The following is a 25064-nucleotide window of genomic DNA, read 5'->3' as shown; positions in this document are numbered from 1 at the left end:
AACATTACTGCTTCGGCATCTGTGGGGGGCAGGGGGAAGACAGATCTCCCTCCTCCTTACTGGATTACATAAAACATGCAGCCCACATTGTCCATCATGACTCTGATGAGAGGCAGAAAATAAGGACAGGCAATTCTGACTGCCCTGAGTTCCAACAGGTGATGTGGAAACTGGTTTCTTGAGGCAACTATCTGCCCTGGATTGTATGAGCATCGAGATGAGCTCCTCATCCCAAAAGGCTACTTCCATCATTATAGTGACCATTAGAATCAGTTGGAAAAAAGGAATGCCTGCACCAATATTCTGATGATCTTTCTACCAGTCTAGGGAATCTTTCAACTGGCAGGGAACTGAAACCTGTTTGTCTAAGCTGCATCTCTTTGGTAACTAGACTGCTCTGAGCTATCCCTTGAAGAATGAAGGCACAACCTTGCATAATCTTTTGTAAAAGTACAAGCTGCCATGTGACCTAGGAGTTGGAGACAGTTTCTCACTGATATTTTAAGGTGCTCAAACAATCTTGGCTAGACCGAACATTATGAATCTGTCCATATGAAGGTAGGCCCTGGACTTCAATGAATCAAAGGATACCCCTATAAACTGTATTTTCTGTACCGAGGTCAACGTGGATTTTTTTACATGGAGTTGAAGACCCAATTCCAGGAACACCAAAAGGGAACTCTGCATGGCTGACTGCACTGCTTTGTAAGACCAATCCTTGAAATGACCAATCATCGAGGTACAGAAATACTAAAATTGCCTCTCAACAAAGCTAAGTGGCCACTGCAAATACTTTTGAAAAACACTCTTGGAGCTGATGAGGAGCATCTAGTATTGAAAATTATCCTGGCCTAAATCAAAAACAGGTATCCTCTGTGAGATGGATGTATCACTTTATGGAAATAAGTAAGTGTCTTGTAAATCGATGGCTGAAAACCAACCCCCTGAATTTAGTGAAGGAATTATAGCTATCAGAGTTACCATCCTGAACTTCTGAGACTTTACGAATTTGTTTAGTAGCCTTAAATCTAAAATCAGTCTCCACTCTCCAATTTTCTTTAGTATAGGAAAAGTAGCTTGAGGAGAAACCCTTTCCCTTATTTTGAGCATGAACAGGCTCTATCACTCCTAAATGAAGAAGTGAGTTTATCTCCTGTCTCACTAAGAACTTGTGACAGGGGTCCCTGAAAAGGGATGGGTGGGGGGAGGGGTGGAAAGGAGGGAGGGAGGAAAAGGGAATGGTGTAGCCCAATGTTACAATCTCCAAGACCCATTTTTCTGTGATAATCTGTTCCCATGCATGTTGAAAATGGGTAAATCAGGGTCCAAATGGGGGAGGTGGGCAAATTGTTGCAGATGTGAACTAAAGATGGGGATGATTCAAACCCTTGACCAACCCATCAAATTGGTGTTTTGATTCTGGTTGAGTACTTGGGCAACACAGATGAATAATTCTTTTCCTCTAATCTATATTTCTTCCTGGTGGGCCCAATGTGTCTTTGGAACCACAAAATTGGATTGGCCAGTATCTCTGGGTGCTTTGTGACCTACTAGGTTTTCTTTTGTTCATAGGGGTATACACTCAGAGATCGTAATTTGGCTCTGGAGTCTTTCAAAGTGTTCAGGGACTTCTGTGTTTTCTGAAAACAAACTTCAGACCATCGAAGGGGAGGTCCTCTACAATTCTCTGGACTTCTCAGGGAAAGCTGGACAGTTGGACCCAGGATGCCCTGCGCATAACTACCACCATAGAGATGGAATGTGCCATGGCGTCTACCACAACTCAGGACTCTTGAAGGGTGTCTTGACCAGTAATTGTCCCTTAGCAGTGATGGTCTGAAATCGCTCTCCTTGGTCTGGTGGAAGGTGCTCAATAAAAGCAGTAAATTTCCTGTAGTTTGTGTAATATTTTGCCATGAAAGCCCAGTAATTCTCAATCTGAAATTGCAGGGTCACAGATGAGTAGGATTTCCAGGTGGTTCTGGTCTGTCATACAGGATTGATTTGGTATGGTGGTGTTTTCCCCACTCATTCACCACATCAGAATTGGGTTGGGGGTGGGAGAATAAAAATTTGGAGTCCTTGGTGGGGATATACTTTTTTTTTTTTTTTTATCTGCCCATTGGCAAGATGGTACTGTTGCTGGAGTCCACCAAACCATCTTCACCAGACCCAAAAGTGCCTCATTGATAGGTAGTGAAAATCTGGTTGGTGTTGCTGACTGCAGAATGTCCATCAACTTGTGTTGTAATTCTTTGACCTCTTCAAGTGGTATCGGGAGAGCGTCCGCCACCCGTTTTATGAGGTCCTGAAATTGCTTGCTATCATCAGCCACAGATGGTGATGGAGGCATAACCACCTCATCCGGAGACAAGGAGATGGTGATTTGAGGGGTACCCTTCTCGTCTGCCCTAGCTTCCTGTTCTCTGAATGTCTCCTCCTGTTGAGGAATGGGCTGAGGTAGAGGTAAATGTATCTCTCTTGTCCCAGTGAGCAAGACTCAATACCTTGGGAAATTGTCATCAGTATGCTACCCAGGGGTCCCATTATGGTCATTGAGGGGGTCCATATAGGAGAGGGGTGGCATTCAAGGCAGTTCCCACCACCCATGATGTCTTTCCAAAAATTCCTCTCTGAGAGTGTCGAAGAGTGGGTTCCTATGCAGACAGATAGGACAGCCCTGCACTCAGAGAAGAGACTGAAAAGATCTCCATCATCATCCTCGACATCATCCAGTGGAGGACCCCAGCGGTAGAAGGTGGTGAATCAGGCAGTATTGAAGATAGGAGTCTGTTGACTGAATGGGTCTTGATTACAGGAGGCACTCAGTTCCCATGAGCACTGGAGACTCCTGTTTACCTGACACTAATAAATCATCCTTCAAGTACCAAAATGTTTGTGGTACCAAATGGAGAGACAGTACCAATATGATGGTGTTTGTGTCTGTAGAGATAGATGGTACTGAAGATTTAGAGTGCTCCGAGGTGAGTGCCAATGGAGTTAGACACTTAGGCTTGCTCAGTACAGAGGAACCCATTGGGGAAGGTGCTGACAGTAAAGCTGTGCGTCCATCAATACTGGCCTGGAGGAATGGTTCTCCTTGCCCTCTTGTCTGAACAGTACTGACGCTTGGTCAGACCAGTGTTTGCTCTTGGAAGAGATTCAGGGCTATCCAGCCCTGCTGCTACCAAAAGAGTCCTTTGCCTTTGCAGTACTAAGCCAAGAAGCTGAAGTTTTTGAAACAGTTGAACAACTGGGAGACAGAAGTCTTTTAGGAACAGGCTCCTTAAGAAGGAAGTTGAAGCTCCTCTTCCTGGAATCCTTCAAAGAAGTCTCTGGAGTCTTCCCCTTTTGGGGGGACAGCTGAACCAATATCAAAGGGGTGCTGGATCTGCCCAGAAACTGGTGTACTGGCGGAAGGGGGTGTTTCCTGATCTGGCTCTGAAGCAGGGCAAAGGGAAAACTATCATTAGTAGCCTCAACTTAATTTCCCGGTTCTTGCTTGCTTTGAATTTAAGGATCTGACAGAAGTTATGCTTCTGAGGGACGTGCAAATCTCCAATGCAGCAAAAGCATTTGGAGTGGTTGTTGCTAATCAAAATGGCCTCCCAGCAAGTGAGGCAACATTTGAACCCTGGTGAGCTGGTCATGCCTTTCTCAAGACAAACCTTCTCAGAGGGAGGGGACAGGAACAGAAACTAATCCTCTCAACTACTAAACTAACTAGCAAACTATCTAAAAACTAAACTCACTAATAGGAGGAAAAACAAATTTTTAGTTGAAGCACATTCAAGGCAGACATGCTAAAGCTCCATCTCAGGCTGAGACAGTTAAGAAGAAACTGAGGGCAGTTCATGCATGAACCCCTACATAGCATTGGTTTGGGGCATGAGGGTGTGTAGGGCACATGCATGGGTCGAACCAATGCTGCTAACCAACATTTCCAGTTGAAGGTGTGTGGGATGCATGCACACCTGAAGTGGAGCACCTATAGGGACACTATTCCCTAGACCACCTTTAATTTCTGGGAGAGTTGGCCAGCCCCTGAAACACAACCTAACATTCCTACCAACAGTTTTATCAACCATGAACCCAGGGGTGTGTGTTTCCCCGAACAAGGCCCAAGAAGTCTTTTTTCCTCAGTATGTCTCGTTTTATTTAACTCTCAAGTCCTCCCCTCTTCCCCCAATGGCATAATATTTCTGGCTGAGAACCAGAAAGGATGCCTTTAAAAAGCCAGCATTTAAAAAGAAGGGTTGCTAAAGAACACAGACGAGTGCCCTCTTGCATTCAGTGGCTAAGCATGCTGCATTGGTGACATTTTTCTACCTCTTTTTGGGCCCAAAAAGTAAGACACCAAAAACCAAACCAACACCTCTCAATGAGTAATGTAAAATATTAGCCGTAGGGTGCTCTGCTAGCTAAACACTGCTACACATTACAATCATGCAGTTTTTCACACCCACAATTCCACATTTGTATAGCCTAATCACAACTTACTAACACTGCCTTCACTTTGGAGCACTCAACCCTACAAACATTTTTTCGTTTCTCTTTAACTCCCTGAGTAGGCTGTAAAATTCAGTCACTCATTTTGGGGAGTCAAGGAAACAGACAGCTTCACAAACCAAACCAGAGATTTCAACACATTTAAGAGAACGAATTGCTCAGCCTGCACAACAGCGGTCCACTGGGTAGCATCTCTTCTGGTCCCCTTCACATCTAATTCATTCACCACCATTCCCACAACTTATTACACCCTGACCCACCACTGAACACTCATCACAACACATCTCCACATACCATCTTGTTCTACAATCCAACACACTAACTCACCTCCTGTCCAAATACATCTGACAATCCAGAACATGTACCCACACACCCTCATAGTATAACTATCCAATACATCATATCCACCCACCTACAATTCCATCCATGCAACTCAAGATACACACCATCCCCATAACTCAATGCACCCACTCTTCTTAACTCAACACCCCCATCTATTATCATACAGACACAAACCCCAAAACCTGACATCTATCCAAGCCTAATACAATACACCACACAAAACTGCACCTTAACATGTAGTAAAGAGGCATGTTGAAGTTTCTATTGCACTCACCTACAAGGGTAAACATGTCCGAAATCATGCTAGCTTTGATCTTCAGGTCCAAAGGAGCATCACTGTCCCCATATGCAACAAGAGACAGGAGGAGTCAGTTATTTGGCAATTCATGGAAAGCATCAATGTCCAACACAGATTCCCTTTCATCATGTTCCCAGTGGATCAGTTCTCAGAGAGCACAAATAGAATGGAAGATATGGGGAAAGTCTAGTTGATTATCTTTGTATCACAAAAACAGTCAATGAATTATGTCTGCCTCTAAACACTATCAGTTCCATTATAATCCTCTCCCACATTCCCTTTGGGCATCATTTGGGGAGGGCTGTTAGCTCTTCTTGGGAAGAGACTGGCTTTCCATGTATCTCTACAACACATAGCAGAATGGGTGTTATTGCAATACTAATGTTAAGCAGTAACCACCCATCCATATAAAATGACAGATCAATGGATGCTAAGGAGCAGTGAACAAATGATCAGAGAAAGTAAATGGACCCTGCAGCGGTCAGATAGAAGGGGAAATACAAAGCATGTATGTACACAGAGCTTAACTGAAAATCATCTGGAGTGAAAGACAGGCTAAGCCCCTGAGGCCCTGGCAGCCAAGAGTTCTTTACTGTTGGACCATAAGGAGACTATGCTCTGCAGTTCTGTGGAAGATGAATGGGGTACAGAGGCTGGCATCAGTGGCAAAGCAGAAGGAGAGAGGAGGGTATGCAATAATACTAGGACAGGTATGCAGGCATGTATGTATGTATGTATGGAATGGATCAGAAAAACAATTTCAGTGGCCACAATCTGAATGGACTTAAGACATGGGCAAAATGGGTATTGGGGAGGCTAGAAAGGAGGATGTTCCAGTAACAGATAAGGAACTGTATGGACAACAGTTCATAGCTGTGTGGACAGGAAGGGACATATCTCTGATGCATTGTGGATCTGGAGACAACTTGTGTGAGAGGAGAAGAAAAATGAGTAGTCAAATAGGACCTTAGGTTATGAGATACATTATTAGCAATAGTAACAAAGAAATAGTCAGAAAGCAAACAGAACCCCAACTGGACTCCTTCAGAATGCCTGCTGCACCCAGGTCAATATGAAAAGGAACAGCAAAGGAGATCCACTCTGTAAGCCTGTCAAGGTTCCTCCCCCCATTCTGAACTCTAGGGTACAGATGTGGGGATCTGCATGAAAACCTCCTAAGCTTACTTTTACCAGCTTAGGTTAAAACTTCCCCAAGGTACAAATTAATTTTATCCTTTGCCCTTGGAATATCCACTGCCACCACCAAACTCTAACTGGGTTTACTGGGAAACGTAGTTTGGACACGTCTTTCCCCACAAAATCCTCCCAACCCTTGCACCCCACTTCCTGGGAAAGGTTTGGTAAAAATCCTCACCAATCTGCATAGGTGACCACAGACCCAAACCCTTGGATCTGAGAACAATGAAAAAGCATTCAGTTTTCTTACAAGAAGACTTAATAGAAATAGAAGTAAATAGAAGTAAAGGAATCACCCCTGTAAAATCAAGATGGTAGATACCTTACAGGGTAATTAGATTCAAAACAGAGAGAATCTCTCTAGGCAAAACCTTCAGTTACAAAAAAGACACACAGACAGGAATAGTCATTCTATTCAGCACAGTTCTTTTCTCAGCCATTTAAAGAAATCATAATCTAACACATACCTAGCTAGATTACTTACTAAACGTTCTAAGATTCCATTCCTGTTCTATCCCCGGCAAAAGTAGCATACCGACAGACACAGACCCTTTGTTTTTCTCCCTCCTCCCAGCTTTTGAAAGTATCTTGTCTCCTCATTGGTCATTTTGGTCAGGTGCCAGCGAGGTTACCTTTAGCTTCTTAACCCTTTACAGGTGAGAGGATTTTTCCTCTGGCCAGGAGAGATTTTAAAGGGGTTTACCCTTCCCTTTATATTTATGACAAAGCCCATTAATAATGGAACAATATACCATGGATTTCACTCAGCCATGCCCGCCCAGGGCATGCACTTGGTGTGCTGCACTTAGTGTGGTCAGAGATTCCACCTTTGGTATTGAGGTCCCAGCCCTTCCATTTCTTGAAGCTGGGAATTACTTACCAGGCCAGGGATGGGGATAAGTTCACCTCCAGTAGCCAGGGCTTGAGAGTAGCATCAATAAGGACATCAAAACCATACAGCTCTGAAAACACAAATGGTGTCTCTTTCATACACAATAATGCCCCAGGGAGCCCAGAAAATGCCCAATTTGAGCCTCTGTTGGGGCACTCCTGCCAGCTGACTCATCTGAGGCTTACTGATCCCTCTAGCTCAGATACCCTCTCAGATGGGAGTCTGGCTTCCCTAGAATGGGAGTTAAAGATACTACCAGCTCTCGGGGAGTCCAGAAAACTAGTCCCAAGAAAACCTGGAGAAAGAAGGATGAGAAATGGAGGAGCACAGGCAGGAACAGCAAACAAAAGTAGAAGAGAGGAAGAATTAGACACACATGCCTCCCCAAGACCTAGCTGTCCAGACCCTAGCATGTGCAGAATTATCTACATTTTCACATGCAGAGGCATAAAGCAACACAACCAAATCATCCCATCTTCCAACACTTCCACTAACTACTTTGTTTCCAGGATCCTGTTTAAAACAAAAAATTCACCCTCCTTGCTCCATGTCTTGCCCTAGTCTGCCACATGGATCTCCATTCTTTTTACCATCAGAACCTCTCCATCTACCCATCTAGCACTAGCTTTCCCTCCGTACTCCCACATAATCCCCAGGTGGGTGCAAGATCCTTTTTCTCTGCAGCTCCTGCCACTTTGACAGCCTCCCAGTAACTTAACTTTACTGATGCTCCACCACTTTGTAAATCACTGTTAAAAAAAGCCTCTCGCCCTATCCTCTAAAATGCTCTCTCACTCAGAATGTATTACATGTGCTAGATGCACTCCTCTCTAATAGGTCAGACTAAAGCCAGCTTCCCATTCCAAGACTGATTTTATTTCATTCTATACAGCACATCCTCTCATTTTGGGACACAACTTACAAGAAAGATGGTACACAAATATGACTGAAATAAGTTGGCACCAAGGCAATTTCCTGGAACAGTACTAAGTGTTGGAGAGAGTTAACATCAGTGCAACTTATGCACATTTTTTTAAAATATTGCAGAACATGGGATTGGCACAGGAGAAGGATTTCCATGGTTTTAGAATTGATCAGTTCCCTAATGCCTGGAATGAGAGCAACAGAATTACTGTACCATGCTGCTCTCCTTGAATTCTGCCCCCAGCGTTTTGTCGCCTACCTGACATTCATGCCTGGGGAGCAGGACTGTTTGACAAGATCCGCCTTTGCAGGCAGCTGTTCAAGAGCTCCTACAGCTTGCTATAGTAAGCTGCTGGGGGGACTTGGAGGAGAAGGAAACAGCAGCACAATTTGTGAATGTTGCCTGCATGTTTTTCTGGGCCCTGTAGCCAGACGTTGAGTGGGAAGCAAAACAGCACAGAATCAATCAGTTGGTCCAGCCCAAGAAAGTTAGGCTGATCTGCATCAGGGTTTCTCGTTTCCCAGGCTGGGAAGGCTGTGGCAGGGGAGAGGGAAGGAGGAAGAGGTTGAGAGCGTGAACATTTAAGGCTTTTGAACAAGAAAAAAAATCTCATGGATAGGATAAGCACATTCTTCCAAAAGACAGTCTAGGCCAGAGTGAGGACCCTGTAGTTCCCAGTGTACAACAAAACCTGAGGGACAGCCAAGCAGCTAGATGGAAAAGATGAGTGGGTCAATAGCAACTGCTGGTCTGCAACCTTCCACCCCCTAAGCCAAGAACTAGAGAATGGCTTTGGTTTAGACTGGACATCCTTTCCCCTGCTGCCTGGTTGTTTCTTCCATTCTCTCCTCCTGCCCTTCACAGTACCTTAGCTACCAACTTCACCTTCCATGCTTCTCTCTCCCCATCATTCTCTCCCACTCTTTTTTCCCTGTTTTCCCATCCTTCCCCCCCACCCCCTCAATGTCCCATCCCTCCTTTCCTTCACTGCTATATATAAGTGAAACTAAGAAGACACTTGCTAGTCAGCACCCTGATTGTTCTGCTTGTATTGCATCCCTTTCCCGACCCTTTGTCTTATCTATTAAGATACTAAGTTCTCTGGGGCAGGAACCATGTCTTATGTGTTTTTGAACATTGCTGTTGCTGATTTATATGCTGGTCTTACACTTATAGAGAGGATGGGGCACGTGTGCCTAACAGGAACAAGATTGATCCCTTTTACTTTTACAGGGCATGCACTGGACCAAGGAGACAGTACCACAAATGCTTCTACACAGTTCTGCAAGAGAAGAGTGAGCTAGAATGGGGGGCATTGTGATCAGGTGTTTGTTTTCTAAAGGATCTATACACTCTTGTGCTCTCTCTCTTTAAGTAAAGAGCAATGGTGTTTTAAAATCCAGTGTCACATCTGTGTGTGTTATATGCTATACCTATCACACTACCCGGAAGAGGTGAACTGTAAATCTAGACCATTCTCTCAGCTGGAATTTAAGATATGGGAATATCTGGGGGGTTAGCACTGGTCCCAGGGGCTGGAGAGCTGGACTAAGAAGTCTCAATTGTCAGGGGAAGTACTAGGCAGATGACCCACATCGCATGAATGTACCTAGAGATTAGTTATGGGCAGGGTCTGGACTCCATTCAGACTCTTGATGCTTAAAGCAGCGGTTGTCAACCAGGAATCTGAGGCCCCTGGGGGGCCGCATGCTGGTTACAGGGGGCCACAGGGTCCTGCAGCTGAAGTGTGGGGACCCCAAGGCCCAACACCCCATGGGGCTGAAACTGGAGCAGAGCTGTGGGGGGCTCTGAGCCCAGATGCCCCTTGCAGGGGTAAAGCCAAGGAGCAGGATTGAAGCTCCCAGTCTAAAGTCCTGATGCCCCTGCAGGGCAGAACCCCGCCCCAGGGCAGCTGAAGCCTCAGCTCTCTCCTGCCTGGTGGCTGAAGTCCAGAAGCCCTGCATGGCTAAAGCTTCAAGCCCCTCCTGTGGCTGAAGCCAGGAACGCAGAGGCCCCCCGACGGCCCCTGGAGTTTTTATAGCATGCTGGGGGGAGGAGCCTCAGAAAGAAAAAGGTTGAGAACCCCTGGCTTAAGGCATATGGGGACTTTGTGTCTGGATCCCCTCACAGTAGTTTGATGAGAAGTCCAACAGGCAGAGCTCAGTTAAAACTGAGATACTCGGCACAATGGGCATCCTGACACTGGCTGAGAACTACTGCACACAAATCATAGGTAAAAAAACTCCAGCATCCCACATCTCCCAGAAGTGTTTCATTAGCCTATGTCACAATTTGGAGAATGAACGAGGACGATTTCACGCCGAAAAATGCCTCACTCTCACCCCATCTTTTCTTCTTCTGCAGGCAAAGATACTGAACTCACATGTAAGCAGCATGAAGAGGGGAAGCCCCTGTGAGAACACCAGAGAGCAAAGGTGTCTCCCCTGCAGCTGTAGCCAGGCAGCCTGGTTGTCACTCCCCATTGTAGAGGGATCAGAGAGAGAGAGAGAGAGCGCAAGCACGCGCAGACGGATTGAAAGAGGACTGTATTCTAGGATTTTTCCTTAGTTGTGGCAAGGGCAGCATCAGGTCTGTGACAGCCCATCTTGCATCCCTAATGTTGAGGAAATAGGGGGAGCTGGCAGATGGGCAACCAGGTTTCCACACCTCAGATCCTTAGCCTACTCCCCTTCTTCAGCTACTATGAACCACAAAAACCTATTTCGTCCTCACACAATTTCAAAGGCTCTAGCAAGCTATCAGAAGGCAGTGTTTGATGCCAAGACTTAGGAACATGAGCTCCCACTCAGCAAAAGGATCGCTGCAACTAGGGCTCCCAAACCCACCCCACCAGAAGGCTCAGGGATATCCCCCTCCCTTACAGGGGAAGGGAAAGCTCTCCTGCATAACTAATAGCAAAGCAACACTTCTCATTCTTTACCAGCCATCCTCATGCAGTCTCCTGGAAGGTGTGAGGTAGCCCTAGAGTCCAGACACAGCTCAGTTCCCCAGACTCGCCTCTGCAATTCCCATAAGGAAGATGGGGCTTAGTGTTCAACATAGCTAAGCTACTCTGAAGAGGACAGCTACATTTCTTTTCACCCCAAAGAAAGTTCAGAGCTGGCTAACTGCTGCCTCCACCATGCTTCCATTCTCAGCATTCTACAGCATGAGAAAGAGGGGACATCTGTCTATCCAGGTTCTGCTACAACACTAATCTCCCTAACAGCCAGGTGACCCTCAGAATTAAAAACAAACAATATCACACTCCTCTTATGTAGGAGTGAGTCAGTTGATTAGATAGCAGGAGGTGTAACTATGAGGGAAAGCCATAGCAAAGCAAAGTTTTAGATTTAGTTCCAAGTTGTGTGAGGTCCAAAGTTGTCACTCTCTTTTGAAGGAATTTCAGACTAGGTCCAGTTCCCATGAAAGTGCACTCACAAGACTCTCATTATTTCTTAAGTTTAATTGATTCAGTGGAACAGAGTCACTGTGGAAGGTTACAGTAGCAGGAGCGGTGAACTTTCAAGCAGTTAGGACCAATCTTATAGAGGGCTTTAAATATCAGGACAGGGACTCTCATTCACTCAAGAGCCAAAGCAGGGAGAACAGCAGCAGGGTGATGGTGCATAACCAAGGCAAGCTGCTGCATTTTATACTAGGTGAAGCTTTTCAGCAGGAAGGAAGGATTTATTCCTAGATAATTGTAATAATCAGGTACAGAAGGAGGGACGCACCCACACACACACCATATCAAGAGCTGCAACAATAGCATGGCTGCTTGCAGATATAAGTCAGCATTTTTCTTTCATAATAGCTATTTAGGCCTCCAGTTCCACTGAAGAGTCAAAGAACTGACTTAATCCAAGAGCAGACAATGGAGGATGTCAGATATGGTCTTCAAAAGCATTTCTCAATTCCTATCAGCATCACCTCAATCTTGCTTGGGCTCAGCATTAGCCAGCTGCTCTCATCCAGGTGTTAATTTCAGGTAGGCCCTGCAAGTGCTCAGAGATGGTACAGTTTGCATTGTATGTAAAAGAAGTAGAGCTGGGTGCTCTCTGCATACTATGGCACTCCAGTCCATGTTGTCTCCCCAGCTCCCTCAATGGTTCATATAGATGTTGAACAATATGAGGGAGAATACTGAGCTTTGGGAGACTCTACAGGTGAGGAATTTGGAAGTTGAGGGACAATTGCTCAAGACAACCATCTGGGGTTGCATCTGAGAAAGACTCACTTCAGGGCCTTCCCCTTCATCCCTACAGCTTTAGTGGCGGTGCAGGAATATTTTTTCATCAAGGGTATCCTTGGCTTCTTGCTGGGGCAGAGTTTTCCAAAAATAATGAAGTTTGAGGGCAGACCATATGGCTAGTTTCTTCCTGCTGTGAAAGGAGAGCTCTTATTTCTGCTTGGAGAAGAAAGTGGTCTAACTCAATGGTTCTCAACCAGGGACACATGTAGCCCTGGGGGTCCATCAGCTCATCTAGATATTTGCCTAGTTTTACAACAGGCTACATAAAAAGCACTAGCAAAGTCAATACAAACTAAAATTTCATGCACAATGACTTATCTATATTGCTCTATATGCTATACAATGAAAAGTATTATTTTTATATATATTACACACACACATTGATTGATTTTATAATTATATGGTAAAAATGAGAGTAAGCAATTTCAGCAATAGTATGCTATGACACTTTTGTATTTTTAGGTCTGATTTTGTAAGCAAGTCATTTTTAAGTGAGGTGAAACGTGAGGGAACAAGATACAAATCAGACTCTTGAAAGCGGTACAGTAGTCTGGAAAGGCTAAGAGTCACCGGCCTAAATCATGATAAGGGTACAATTAATTCATTCTCCTTCAGCTCTCTTCTTAAAACTCTCCTCTGCCATAAAGCATACAAAAACTTGAAAACAGTGACATGCTGGCAGACTAGGTACCAGCTCATGCCAAAACCCCAGGCCATTTCACTTGTGTATTAATATAATAGATTAAAGTGGTTCTTAATTGTATAAGAATGTATTTAGTGTTTAAACTTCATGAAAACTAATGGGATGTTAAATGCATTATTTTCACTTATCTGTAGCCTGTTATAAAGTAATAGCGATCATTTACATTGTATATACCCCTAAGTAAATAACTCATCAAATGAGAAAAAGCCTTGCATAAAGAAAATTAAGAATTTTAACAGGAAAGTACTAATTCCTGCACATTTGAAGGCAAGTGGTCATTGTGTGTGATGACTGGAGGTCAAAGACTCTGACTGGAGAGAGCAAGAGGAGTACATTTAAAGAAAGAACCCATGTGGGTGGTGACCATCAGCTTGTTTTCTATAAAAAGAAGCTACAAGTATGGATTCAGCTAAAGATGTCTGGCTTGTTTGGACTCTTACAGGGAGGGATACCAAATGCAAAGCAAAGCAATGATGCCCCCAGACAATCTGGGTACCCTGAAAAGACTTTTGGAAAATGGGCCATTTATTACATTTGTCACCATTTTGGAATTACAGATTTCTTAACCTGTACATATATTTTATCTGTTTTAATTTCTCAATAACTTATTCCCTTTTCTTAGCTAATAAATGTATAGTTAGTTTACTATAGAATTAGCTACTAGTGTCATCTTCAATATGAGATCTAGAACGCAATTCTACCTAGGTGAGTGACTGGTCTCTGGGGCTGCAAGTAACCTGGATTATTTGTGATTTTTGGTATAAGTGACCATTTATAAGTAAGTTCAGTGTGTCGGGGGGGGGGGGGGGGGGGGAGGAGAGAGAGAAGAGAGAGAGAAAAAAGTGTAAGGGTATTAGAGTGATCCAGGAGTTCACATTTGGTACTGGCTTGGTGAAATCTAATTACAGAACACACCACTAGTTCAGGATGTCTACCCTGCTTTTGACAGTCTTCACTATGATAGGAACTCATGGTCAGGCCTACTTGAGACAGCATGACAAACTGTTAGGCTGCTGGTGTGCTAAGACTAGCCACTCATGCTGACCAATATTGTTTCATTGTTTCCTTACATGCCCTTGCATGTCTGTATCCATCTGTTGTCTCTTGTCTTAGACAGCAAATTCCTCAGGGCAGGGGCTGCCTTTTTGTTCCGTTTATGTACTGCATCTATCACAACAGGGACCTGCTCCATGACTGGAGCTCCCTGAGGCTACTACAGTATAACTGATTGATACGGAGACAGTTCTTGCGCATCCAGCCAGAGGATCCAGTCCAGGGTATGGCTGGTAGGCTCTAAGAGGCTGGAGATTACCTGTGAAAAAGTTAAGGTAAAGGACACAAAAGATTGCCCAGCACCATCTCATATTAGAGGCGTCAATATCCAGGCAGATGATACAAGCCAACAGAGAGGCTTGTAAACTTCACTGCTTCATTGAAAAAAAATCTCTATTTTCAGGAGGCCTTTGGTGTCTGGAGATCGAGGAAGATCAGCAGGATTCCAGGTTAGTGTTGTGTCTGAATTTACAAATTAAGTGGATTAATGCAAAGGATTTTGATTAGCATGAACTCTGCCTGCATTTGAGCTGAGAAAGAGTGGCTACACCACCTCCATATGTGATGACTAATCTGTAGACCAGTGATGGACAGAATATTCTAGGGGGCAATGTGAACATACACTAGCTCTGCAGTACCAGCCAGGATTCCTGTGATGCAGACCACAGAAGGGCAATCTATCAGCAATAAGATCATGGGTGGTGCGATCCAGTGCTCAGGACAGTGGTCCCCAAACTGGGGGGCACAAAGGAATGCTGGGGGGGGCAAGGGGCACAGCAGGCCCAGGCCAGTGCCACCCAGTTTCACTCCGCCCTGGCCCTGCCTCCAGCCCTGCCCCCCCCCCACTCCCAGGCTGAGATCCCATTCCTGACCCAAGACCTGCCCCCAGCTGCAGCCCCCTTACCCCTGTCCACGTCCCTCCCCTACCCATCCCCACTGAGAGCTGCGGCACAGCCCTGGCTCCCGGTGGGGGGAGTGCAGACAGGGGTAAGGGGAGGCATAACATTGAAAAGTTTGGGGACCACTGGCTTAGGGGAAGGATTATGTCTCATTACATCACATTAGTTCTACATACCCACTATTAGAAAATGGCATACCCTTTCTTCCAAGAAACAGTTGTTCTGAAGTCCTGTGTAAAGAGAGAGAGAGAGTTTCCCCATCTCCATATAGCATCCCTGGAAAATCATTGGATGGCAAAGGGATGAAAAACAGCCAGGAGACTTCAAAGGACATAGCACCACTGTCCTGTATTACATCCAAAAAGATTAAGGTCATTGATAGGAGCACGAGTTGCTACAATAGAACAAAGTTGTCTGTGGGAGAGGGGCAGGAGCTCCTGCACTTCCATACAAACCTGGGACCAGTCCACTAGGTTCCACTTCAAAAGCCTGTATTCATGCCATTTAGTCATAGTGGGATGGACAAGTTGATCACTCAGCCACCCAGAATTCTCCAGATTCAAGTATGAAACAAACAGGAGTAGATTCCAGGAGAATCTATGTGAGAAGTTTTCACAAGAAAGCAGACCCATTATGCCCAGCGGAATCTACACTACAATCCGGGGAGTGGTAATGCCCACAAACAATGGACAAGAGAGCTGTAATATCCATCGAGAGCTTATGATAAGACTAAGTCTCAGTAGAGATAACCAGTAGTGCATGGCTCTAGAGTGGAATCACAGAGCATGCATGAGTGTCTCTTGTTTCTACCACACCACACCTTGACAGTCCCATGAAAGCTTGCTAGCAGCACTATTCTGAGCAATTCAGCCCTAGGATTAAGACACCCTATCATTGTCCTGCCAAGATCAAGAAATATCCTGAGTATTCTGGCCTTCGCCTTTGAGAGTGGAAAGAATGCAACATCCTAGCTACTGGATTGATCTCTGCCAATAGTGAGCAGGGACCCACTATATTCTTCAGGCTGTTTCAATGAGTGCAGAGAAGGGTTGTAGCAATGGAGCCTTGCAGCCTTCACACCATCCCCCACCAACCACCCTGGGGAAAGGTTAGGTTTGCTTCAAAGTGGGCCTCAGCACAACACCGGGGCCTTTCTTAGCCCACCCAGAAGCCCAGACTCTAGGAGGCAAAAACAATGATGCCTTTAATTGGCTTGAACCCAGGCACTCCAAAGCCACTGCCTCCTCATACTGAATCACTTCTGCAAAGGCCTATCCAAAGTACTATCCCATCCTCCCTCGGAGTTAACCTGTTGCTGTCAGAGCCTGTATCCTGCAGCTTTCCCAGAGCCTGCACAAAGCACAGGTCAACTTGTTAGTTTCCTCCCTATAGAGGATCTAACACCTTCACCCCTTATCTCCAGATTACATCTACTTCCATGTGATGCTAGTTTGACCTTACTCCTCTGCCTTTTTGGAATGGGGAAAGGAGGGTGTGTCCATTTCCTCTATTACCTCCAAGGAGCAGGACATCTTCTCCCTGAAAGCAGGGACTGTATTGCTTTGACCTTAGAATACTGGCATTTTCCAGACTGCCTGCCAAATGAATGCTTAGTGAGAATGTATATATAATGTCTGCAGCTAGACCACCTAGGCCTGTGATTCAGTCACATTTCTCAAGCTACATAGGGTCAAACCAGGTCATTGCTTCAATGAGAGACACCCCCCCCACAGCCACAGAAAATTCAGGGTGCTTCAGAAAGTGGTGCTGGTGATTTAAGTAGGTGGCATTCTCCCTGCCGGTTTTAAATCCAAAGCAATGCCCCAATGGGATGACAGTGGTCACTATATTTACACTTTGAAATGCTGACTTTGGAATGAGACAAAATCAAGGGCCTGACCATTTGTGGTCATTTAGGATCCTATGATTCTTTTAACGGTAGCTGAGTTAGTCCTGGGATTCTGGCCAAATTCTAACACAAGTAACTACTTCTGCCCCTAAATTCCCCCTGCAATTTTGATTGGATATAATTTTTTTCTTCACTTCCTGCCTTAAAGTTTTGGAGCACTGCTGTGCACTCTTGAACAGCTGTCACATCCCATCCCAGAAAGGGATGCATTTTAGTGTAAGGGAAAGCAACTGTTTGTGTAGTGTTTTGGGATCCTTCAGGATGAAGGGGCTAGAAAACCAAGAACTTGATTAGGCAGAGGAGTCCTCACCACGAGGGAAAGGGCTTCCGAAGGAAACCAAGCTTGCCACCTTGTGTGGGTCTTTCTAGACTAGGTGCAGTGAAAAGGTGCAAATGCCCCAGAAGACGAGATTCCTCTTATAAGCATGTTTCTAAAGTCAGACCAATTCCATTACAAGAGAAGTCTTCTTAGGGAACAATCTGGGGCAGCCACTGACATGGGCTCAGGCTTCATAGTTTAGCTGGTGAACAAGTTCAGGCAGCTGTATCAGGTCTGACCCCCACAGCTTAGTCTCCCTGAGAACAACAAGCTAAGAATTTCACTTGCAGCCCAATTTTAATGAATTAAGAGCCATTTAGAAACCACAAGCCACAGCCAGCAGGAGCATCAACTGGCAGCTGCACAGATCAAAGCAACAAGTTCTCAGAGCTTTGTGCTCCCCCACCCCCATACACAAACATGGCAGCCATAAAATTTATACAGCCCCCTACAATGTTCTTCTATGCTGAACAGCAGGCCTGTCAGTGAAACTGCTCAAGAGTAGGCAGAAGATCTGTAGGACTGGTTGAGGTTAGGACTCTGCAGGCTGGCCAGCTACTGCCACATTCATTACCAACATTCTCCTAAAGTCCCCAGCAGTATCCCAACCAGGCAGAAGAGGAGAGATAGCGTCTAACCTACAGAAAGAGCATATGAGAACCAGGATGGTATGGGGGAAGACTTGTATCTCCAGCACCATGAAAGATTGGGCCAGGAGCACAGGGGAAGCCAGCCTCTCCCCCATCCCAACAGAGGAGAGAACAAGGTTCTGTAGTATGACCTGACTAGAGAGATCATGGAGAAACACCAGTAAGGTACAAAGATCAAATAGACAGGCCTGACTGAACCTGTGTTTTGGATAGGCCATACCTCCCAGCACGTCATTTCAAGGCTGCATTGTTTGCTACCAAAGCAGAGGAAGGAACAGAGAGAAAATAGCCTCCAAAGGGATTCCACCTTCTGCCATTTAGGTCTCATTCAGTTTTCTCACTAATATTTGTGACTGCAGAGTCAGCTATCTTGAACATCCCTAGCTGGCAAGTGTCCTTGTTGTAAACAAATAGCAGGGGCAGGGCGTCAAAGGGTGAGACCAGGGCACTGGGATGAAGATTGGGCAATGGAGGAAGGCAAGGCGCAGCTCAGGGTCCTCAGGACCATGACCAACCACTTGGCTGAGAGGGGGGAGGGAAGGTGGCAGCAAGTATGGCACTCCAGGAATGCCTCTGGCTCCCTTGGGAAGCAGCATGGCTCCTGCTTAAACTCTTTCCTGGGAAGCTCTTAATTCATGTTTATATTCAAACAAATGGAATGGAAATTGGTTTGTGGGACAGCAGCCCCGTGGGAGGTGGCGGAGGGAGGGGGCAACCAAGAGGGTGATTAAATCCAATCCTGGGGGGCAACAGGAAGTAGGATAACCTCAAAGCCAGACCCAGCACAGAGGACATACAGAGTATTAGAGCCTCTCCACAAGCTGGTCAGAGTAAACTTAAGACAGGGGCTGAGATGGGGTGGGGGGGGGAGGAAGAGGAGGGAGAAACACAGGGGAGATGGTCAGGTCTCTATTGGGCTGTTGATATTTTTGGAGTAGATGCTAAACTGCTACTTTACTAAAAACAATTCCATCTGACTGCTAAGTTTCCAATCAGTTCCAAGAGTTTCGGTGACTCTGAAAGAAGGGATCAAAGCTACACAGAAAAGCAAAGACCCTGCAAGCTGGCCAGCTTTCAGAGGTAGCCTGCCACCTGATACCATACATGCCCAGGCATACCTCCTCTCTGGGTCCCTCACTCTATCCTGTCAGCTCACAGGATCCAAAATGGGCAGCATTAACATTACACTCATGGAGATATATGTAGTGCTGCCAACCTTCAAGAATCCCACAGCAGAAGGGATTTACGTGTCATGGCTGTGCTCAGACAGCCTATTCCCCTGGGTCCCTGAACACAGGGCAGCCTAAGCTACTAGTAGCCTTTAGTGCAAGCACTGACTGAGCATAAGACTGATTCTGCACTCAGCAATCTTCTATTCTGGGACTCCTGCCTTCTGTGTTTGCAGAGAGCAGCTGGAAGCAGGAGGAGGCCACCTCAGGGAAGGCTGAGGAGCTGCCATTGGAAAGCAGGAGGAGGCATGCACTGGTACCAGCCGCCGCTTTTTGGAACTGTTCCAAGCTTCCCCTTCCCATTGCCAACACATAGCTCTGTATACAGCCTCAGCCAGAGGTAGGCTCTGCCGCCGCCATGTGGTACAGTCACACAAAAGCAAGCCCAGCAGGCATCATCAACACTCATATGCAACAAGCCTTCCTTCTAGGGACCAATCTCAATGCGTGCTCAACCTATCACCCTTTCCAGGGCCACTAATGGGCCAGTAACTCCAGTATGCCCAACACCCTATAGGTTCCCTCTGAACTGTAGCCCTGTTCCTCTCATCATAGAATCCAGCACCCCTCTCATCATAGGACCCCCCTATGTGTGACAGTGACTCTGGGGTCAATCCCACAGTCTGGGATGGCTTCACAGAGAGCCAAACCCAAATTTCCCTCTGTTGCTAGCCCAGTATGGAGTCCAAGTTTTTCCACACAACACCTGGGCTAGAAGCAGCAGGTAACAGACACCCAGGAGAAAAGGGAACCTGCAACAGCCCCATGTGTTAAGACAATCCCTGGGCTCCTTACCAAAGCAGCTGCCACGGTGTGGAAGAAAGGTTTTACAGGCTGTGGCAATGGCCAGCTCAGCAGAAATAATGGTCTTAATAATCAGGTCCTCCACATTGGCCATCAGTGCTGTGAGACGGGGGAACAAAAACAAAAACAAAATGTGAAGCAGGGATTGAACTCATGTGCAAATGCTCTCCTGGGTTTGCATGTGAATCTGAGCATGGGTGACCCCACGGGTAACATCAAGCAAATGAGAGTGTATGTGGACACCCAGAGGAGCAAGAGATCATGAGTGCATACATGAACACAAATACCCCAGGGCAGGAGCACTCAAGTGAATTCTCACAGGAGTGCAAGAACAAATGCAAGCAAGCATAAGCAGAAGAATGTTGCATGTATGACAGCACAATTTAGCATGAGTGATCACCCACCCACCCACCCGCTGAGTTTTAAGGATTAACTAATCGAGAGTGTTAGAGAAACTCTACTGCTCAAGCCAAACTAATGGGGGTTAGGAAAAAAAAAAAGACAACCCAACAACAACAACTTTCTTTGTTGGCAACTCCCTTTTGATACTGGCCACTGAACTAGATAAACCTCTGGTCTAATTTAGTACTGCAATTACTATTTTCCTACTTGGGGGAACACGTGTGCATATGCCTAGGTAAGCACAAGTAGGCATGCAAGTTTGAGCATCTGTACAAGAGGAAGCATGGATGTGTGCACATGAGTGGGTAGGCAGGTGTACACAAGTGTTCCTGCACATGCATAAGAATACAGGAACTGCTGTCCCAGATCAGACTGGTGTTCTTAGCCCAGCATTCTGTCTGACACCAGCATCAGCAAGAAAGCTCTAGCTGGACAATTATGGAATAACCAATTCATTGGAATGTCTTCCTAATTTCTCTCAGTGGTTGGCTTATTTAGGAGAATTTATCACTTTACATTGGACATTATACTGTATAACCGAATGTTCAAATGATCTGTATCAATATCTAATCACGTGTGCAACTGAGAGAACATTAATTTGTGCAAGTGAGCACAAGTGACTGCATAACCATGCACATAAAATTGGGAAAGGCTTAGTTTCACTTAGAAGTTTGATTCAAATCCTTTCCTCCATCCTCTAAGTTCCCCGGTAATACTTATAGGATGGACATAGTAACACTATTTGGCTAAGGACTCAGTATCAGGCAAGTTGTCCCTTAAGAGAAAATTGCATTTTGCTGTGCAAATGCATCAAAGCAGACCTGGCAAAGGTGTGGAAGAGGGAGCTGTTCTACAGAACATAAGCACTCAGATGGAAAACAAAACTCAGCAAAAACCTGGGGCATGAAAAGTCATTCAAAACGACACAGGTAACCAGTCATCCGTTCATTAAATTGCAGGGTTCTCAAGAGGTTGATGACTCACCAGACTGAACAAGCCATGGGAGCCGTGGAGGGAGGGGAAGCATTTAGGGTGGTATCAGAAGTTATAACTAGGAGGAGCAGAATGACATTAAGAAAGGGAAACTTGGGAAGAATATCAGGAAACATCCCGACAGTCTGTTGAACTATATTCCATGCAAGAGACAGTTTGGGGTCCTCCCCGCTGGGAACACTAAGAACTAGGGCTGGCCATAGCTCTAGAGAATATATCACAGGGAACAATCCTGCCCTCTGCCCGAGATGGAACCGAGTAGGGCTCTTCCTAGGATTTCTTGCTGGTGGACACAGCTGAGGACACAAGGAAGGAACCAAAGGGGATCTCTACTCACTCGTTGTGTCTTTCCCTTCTTGTTTCAGGTACCTCAGCATCGCACTCATACTCCACTTGTTCCCATAATCCTCCACTTCAGGGTCATCACAGCTAAAACAAACCAAGGAAGCAGGGCTCACATAACTGGCCTGTGCCTCAGGATCACCACTTGACCTTTCAAAGCCATACTTAGATGCAGTTGTACAAATTTGTGCCCCCACCCTGGTGTGAATTTGGTTCCGCCTCCAAGAACTGAAGCCCATCCTCTCATCTCTTTGGCAATTCTAAGTACCTGACATAATCTCCACTCTTCTTGTTGACACTGTAGTTGGTCAGATGCATGAACTGGTTTTTAATGTTCTTGGTTCCCTGGTCATATCTCACAGTTGCAAACCTAAAACAAGGACAAAAAATTCAAGCTACACTTTCTGGGGAAGGCAAGCAGCTTGCTAGATAGGACTTATTAGGCAGACAACTCAATCACTGCAATTACAGATGTAAAAGACCTAAATTAAGTACCATCTAATGCAAACCACTAAAGAACAATTACAATCTATTTCCCAGAGCTGTGTCCAGTCTGGTTTCCAGTGTCCCAAAGGAAGGTGCTCCCACTCCTTCCTCCAAGAGATTATTTCACACCCAATACCATATATCCGACTGTCAAGAAGTTTTGCTTCTAGTCAGTTTAAACTGACTACTACTTAATTTCATCCCATTCCTCCTTGTTACAGTGATACTACTCCTAACCCTCTCCTTCCCACCCGTGGCTTTATTATGGAGGTGTTGGTAGCAAGTCTGTATTTAAGGTGTGAATTTAAAACAGGGATCCAATCTCTTATGCATGAAAAATATAGCGTATCCTCCCGAAAGTGACAGCACTAATACTGTGCATGGAATTATTTTTCTATATGAGTTTAAAACTAAGGCTTGGTTTACACTACCAACTTACATCATAACTGTTTCTCAGGGGTGTGGAAATCCACACTCCTAAGCAATGTAGTTATACCAACCTAACTCCGGTTTAGACAGCACTATGTTTATGGGAGAGCTTCTCCCATCAACATAGCTACCGCCTCTCGGTGAGGTGGAGATCCTACGCCGATGGGAGAAGCTCTCCTGTTGACATAGATAGTGTCTTCACTAAGTGCTACAGTGGTGCAGCTACACCACTTCAGCATTGTAAGTGTAGACAAGCCCTAAAATGGTTTATTTAGGACTTAAAATTAACTAAAATGGGCCATTTAAGAAACACAGCACTCAGTGTCATACTTTTCCAGACCTCTAATCTGAGCAGGCTCCCTAAACGCACTGAAACCTTGTCTGTGTTAGATTGGTTTGGGGGTTGTTCTTGTGGAGCATGCAAGGCCTTACATGCAACTTGATAGCATCTCTCAGTGTGGCTGTAATATAATAAATTTTGAACACTCCATCTGATCAATTCCAAATTTCAGGGAACCCTGCTGATTTTGGTGAAAGCTAGAAAAAAACAAAAGGGGGAAAATGGGGGACACAATGAGCCGTTTGTTAGCAGAGCTACCAGATTCAACTGCCTCTGTAATTGTTGGTTGATGGCAGCCATTAACACATTCAAGCATAATACCCACCATTTTAGCTCTTCCCATCTCCACCAATAGTTTAAAAAAGTGTTGACACCATGAGCGAGAAAGGCACAAACGAACTGGAAGAATATGCCCAGGTCTACACTAAAAAGTTAAGTCGACCCAGCTTCATCACTCAGCGTGTGAAAAACTCACATCCCTGAGCAACATAGTTAAGCTGACCTAACCCCTGGTGTAGACAGTGCTAGATCAATGAAAGAATTCTTCTTTCAAAGTAGGTACACCTCTCGTGGAGATGGATTAATTACAGAAATGGGATTCTGTTGCTGTAGTGAGTGGTTACAGTGAAGCACTATAGCAGCACAGCTGCAGCCTTCCTAGTGAAGACATACCCTAAGAAAGTTGGGGGTAAGAGGGAAGCACACAGAGCCCCGGGATCAGAGGAAAGAGGGAGGGACCTGAAATACAAGGGAATGGACAGTCGCACAGGGAGCTTGTGGCCAGGGAATGCAACAAGCCCTGGGCATGTGTTCAATGAACTCGGCCTAAAGAAGCAATAAAGTGTGCCACCCTTTAATTTTATTAATGGTCATTCCCCCTGTTATTTTTCCATAAGTGAAAGCTTCTTTCACAGAGGCTGAAACAGGCTGCCCTCTTTCAAAATGGCTGCCATCTCCCATTGTTCTCAGCGTGACTGCCCTCAGTTGGTGGCCATTTTGAGAAGGGTGTCTCTCTGTCAATGGGACAGAGTATTGACTCTCTATAAAAACTACACAATTGTGATTAAGGCATTTTAGTGTTTGTGGAAACTGATTTGTTAAAACAGATTTTTTTCATTTGTCTCCCCCTCATGGTGTCATTCCAGGGCAGAGTTAAAGTTCCTGCTGAAGGATAAGCATTCAGTTATAAAGAATAGCAAAGGGCAAAGTTAGCATTAATCATAAAAAGTTTAGATGTAATCCATGCAAAAGATTCCAGTTAGCTTTATCTACAGAGGAAGTTGGAAGACCTGTAGTAGGGCAGAGTTAAGATTGGTTGGATATCTTCAATGTATATTTCCATATTTTAACATGACTGGATTTTATATATTTAACCCTAACTATGGATTTCCTTAGTTTAATACATTTGGGATCATTACAACATCTCTAATGTACTCTCTATTTTAACTCCATTTTAAAAGTTTATGTCTAGGAATATATCGCAAATGTTTGTTGGTTATGACATTCCCAGCTCTGCCATCTTAACCATCCTGTATAGAGTTCATTCTTTCCTCCAACCCCTTGATCATTTCTGCAGCTTGTGTCCAAGTATCACTCTGGTAATGAGATACCCAGTTCTAACAGCAGCATTATCAGGTATGGTGGCCTTAGAGTCAGAGCAACTATTCTCCCTTTTCTGGCTGTGATGCCTCTGTGTACAAAGCCCACCCAAAACATCTCACTGACTGTTTTTGTAGCCACATCACTGTATGTACATATGTTTAAAAAAAACCCCACACTCATGAGTGCATTCAGAACCTGAGGCATCACATACGTAGCACAGAGAAATCGGAAAACCAGGGCAGCTATATGGGGGAAAAAGAGGTGAGAAATAGGACAGTAATACAAATGGGAAAGGGGGTACAACTGTAGTGTGCTAGCAAGTAGGCCATCCCATGACTTGTAAATAGAGACAAAGCAATTTCAGAAAAAAACACTATGCTCTATTTTTCCCCAGGGGCTTGAAACTGCCACCTTTCACAGAGGAGAGTGATTCAGTTCCCACACTATCCACAATCAGCTATGTGATACTAACCGCTGCTGGTCACA

General features: G+C 45.2%; 1 protein-coding gene across 12 annotated transcripts in view; it reads right to left on the bottom strand.

Annotated features, from left to right (window-relative positions):
* The window catches only part of TTLL5 (tubulin tyrosine ligase like 5), a 210238-nt gene that overhangs the window by 152906 nt on the left and 32268 nt on the right, over positions 1-25064 (bottom strand). For all 12 annotated transcript variants that reach the window (XR_012159502.2, XR_012159503.2, XM_073349243.1 and 9 more), the window contains exons 10-14: positions 21990-22091; positions 21717-21808; positions 19976-20083; positions 7227-7308; positions 5126-5187 (exon numbers count right to left, since the gene is read on the bottom strand). Coding sequence is in view for 10 of the 12 variants with exons in the window: in XM_073349243.1 (XP_073205344.1) it covers positions 5126-5187; positions 7227-7308; positions 19976-20083; positions 21717-21808; positions 21990-22091 (446 nt within the window). In the remaining 2 variants the exon portion in view is untranslated. The remainder of the gene's footprint in view (positions 1-5125; positions 5188-7226; positions 7309-19975; positions 20084-21716; positions 21809-21989; positions 22092-25064) is intronic.

The sequence above is a fragment of the Lepidochelys kempii genome, chromosome 6 (assembly GCF_965140285.1).
Source record: "Lepidochelys kempii isolate rLepKem1 chromosome 6, rLepKem1.hap1, whole genome shotgun sequence".
Classification (NCBI taxonomy): Eukaryota; Metazoa; Chordata; order Testudines; family Cheloniidae; genus Lepidochelys; species Lepidochelys kempii.
Note: the sequence above shows the minus strand (reverse complement) of the source record. Positions and strands in the feature narration are given on the sequence as shown.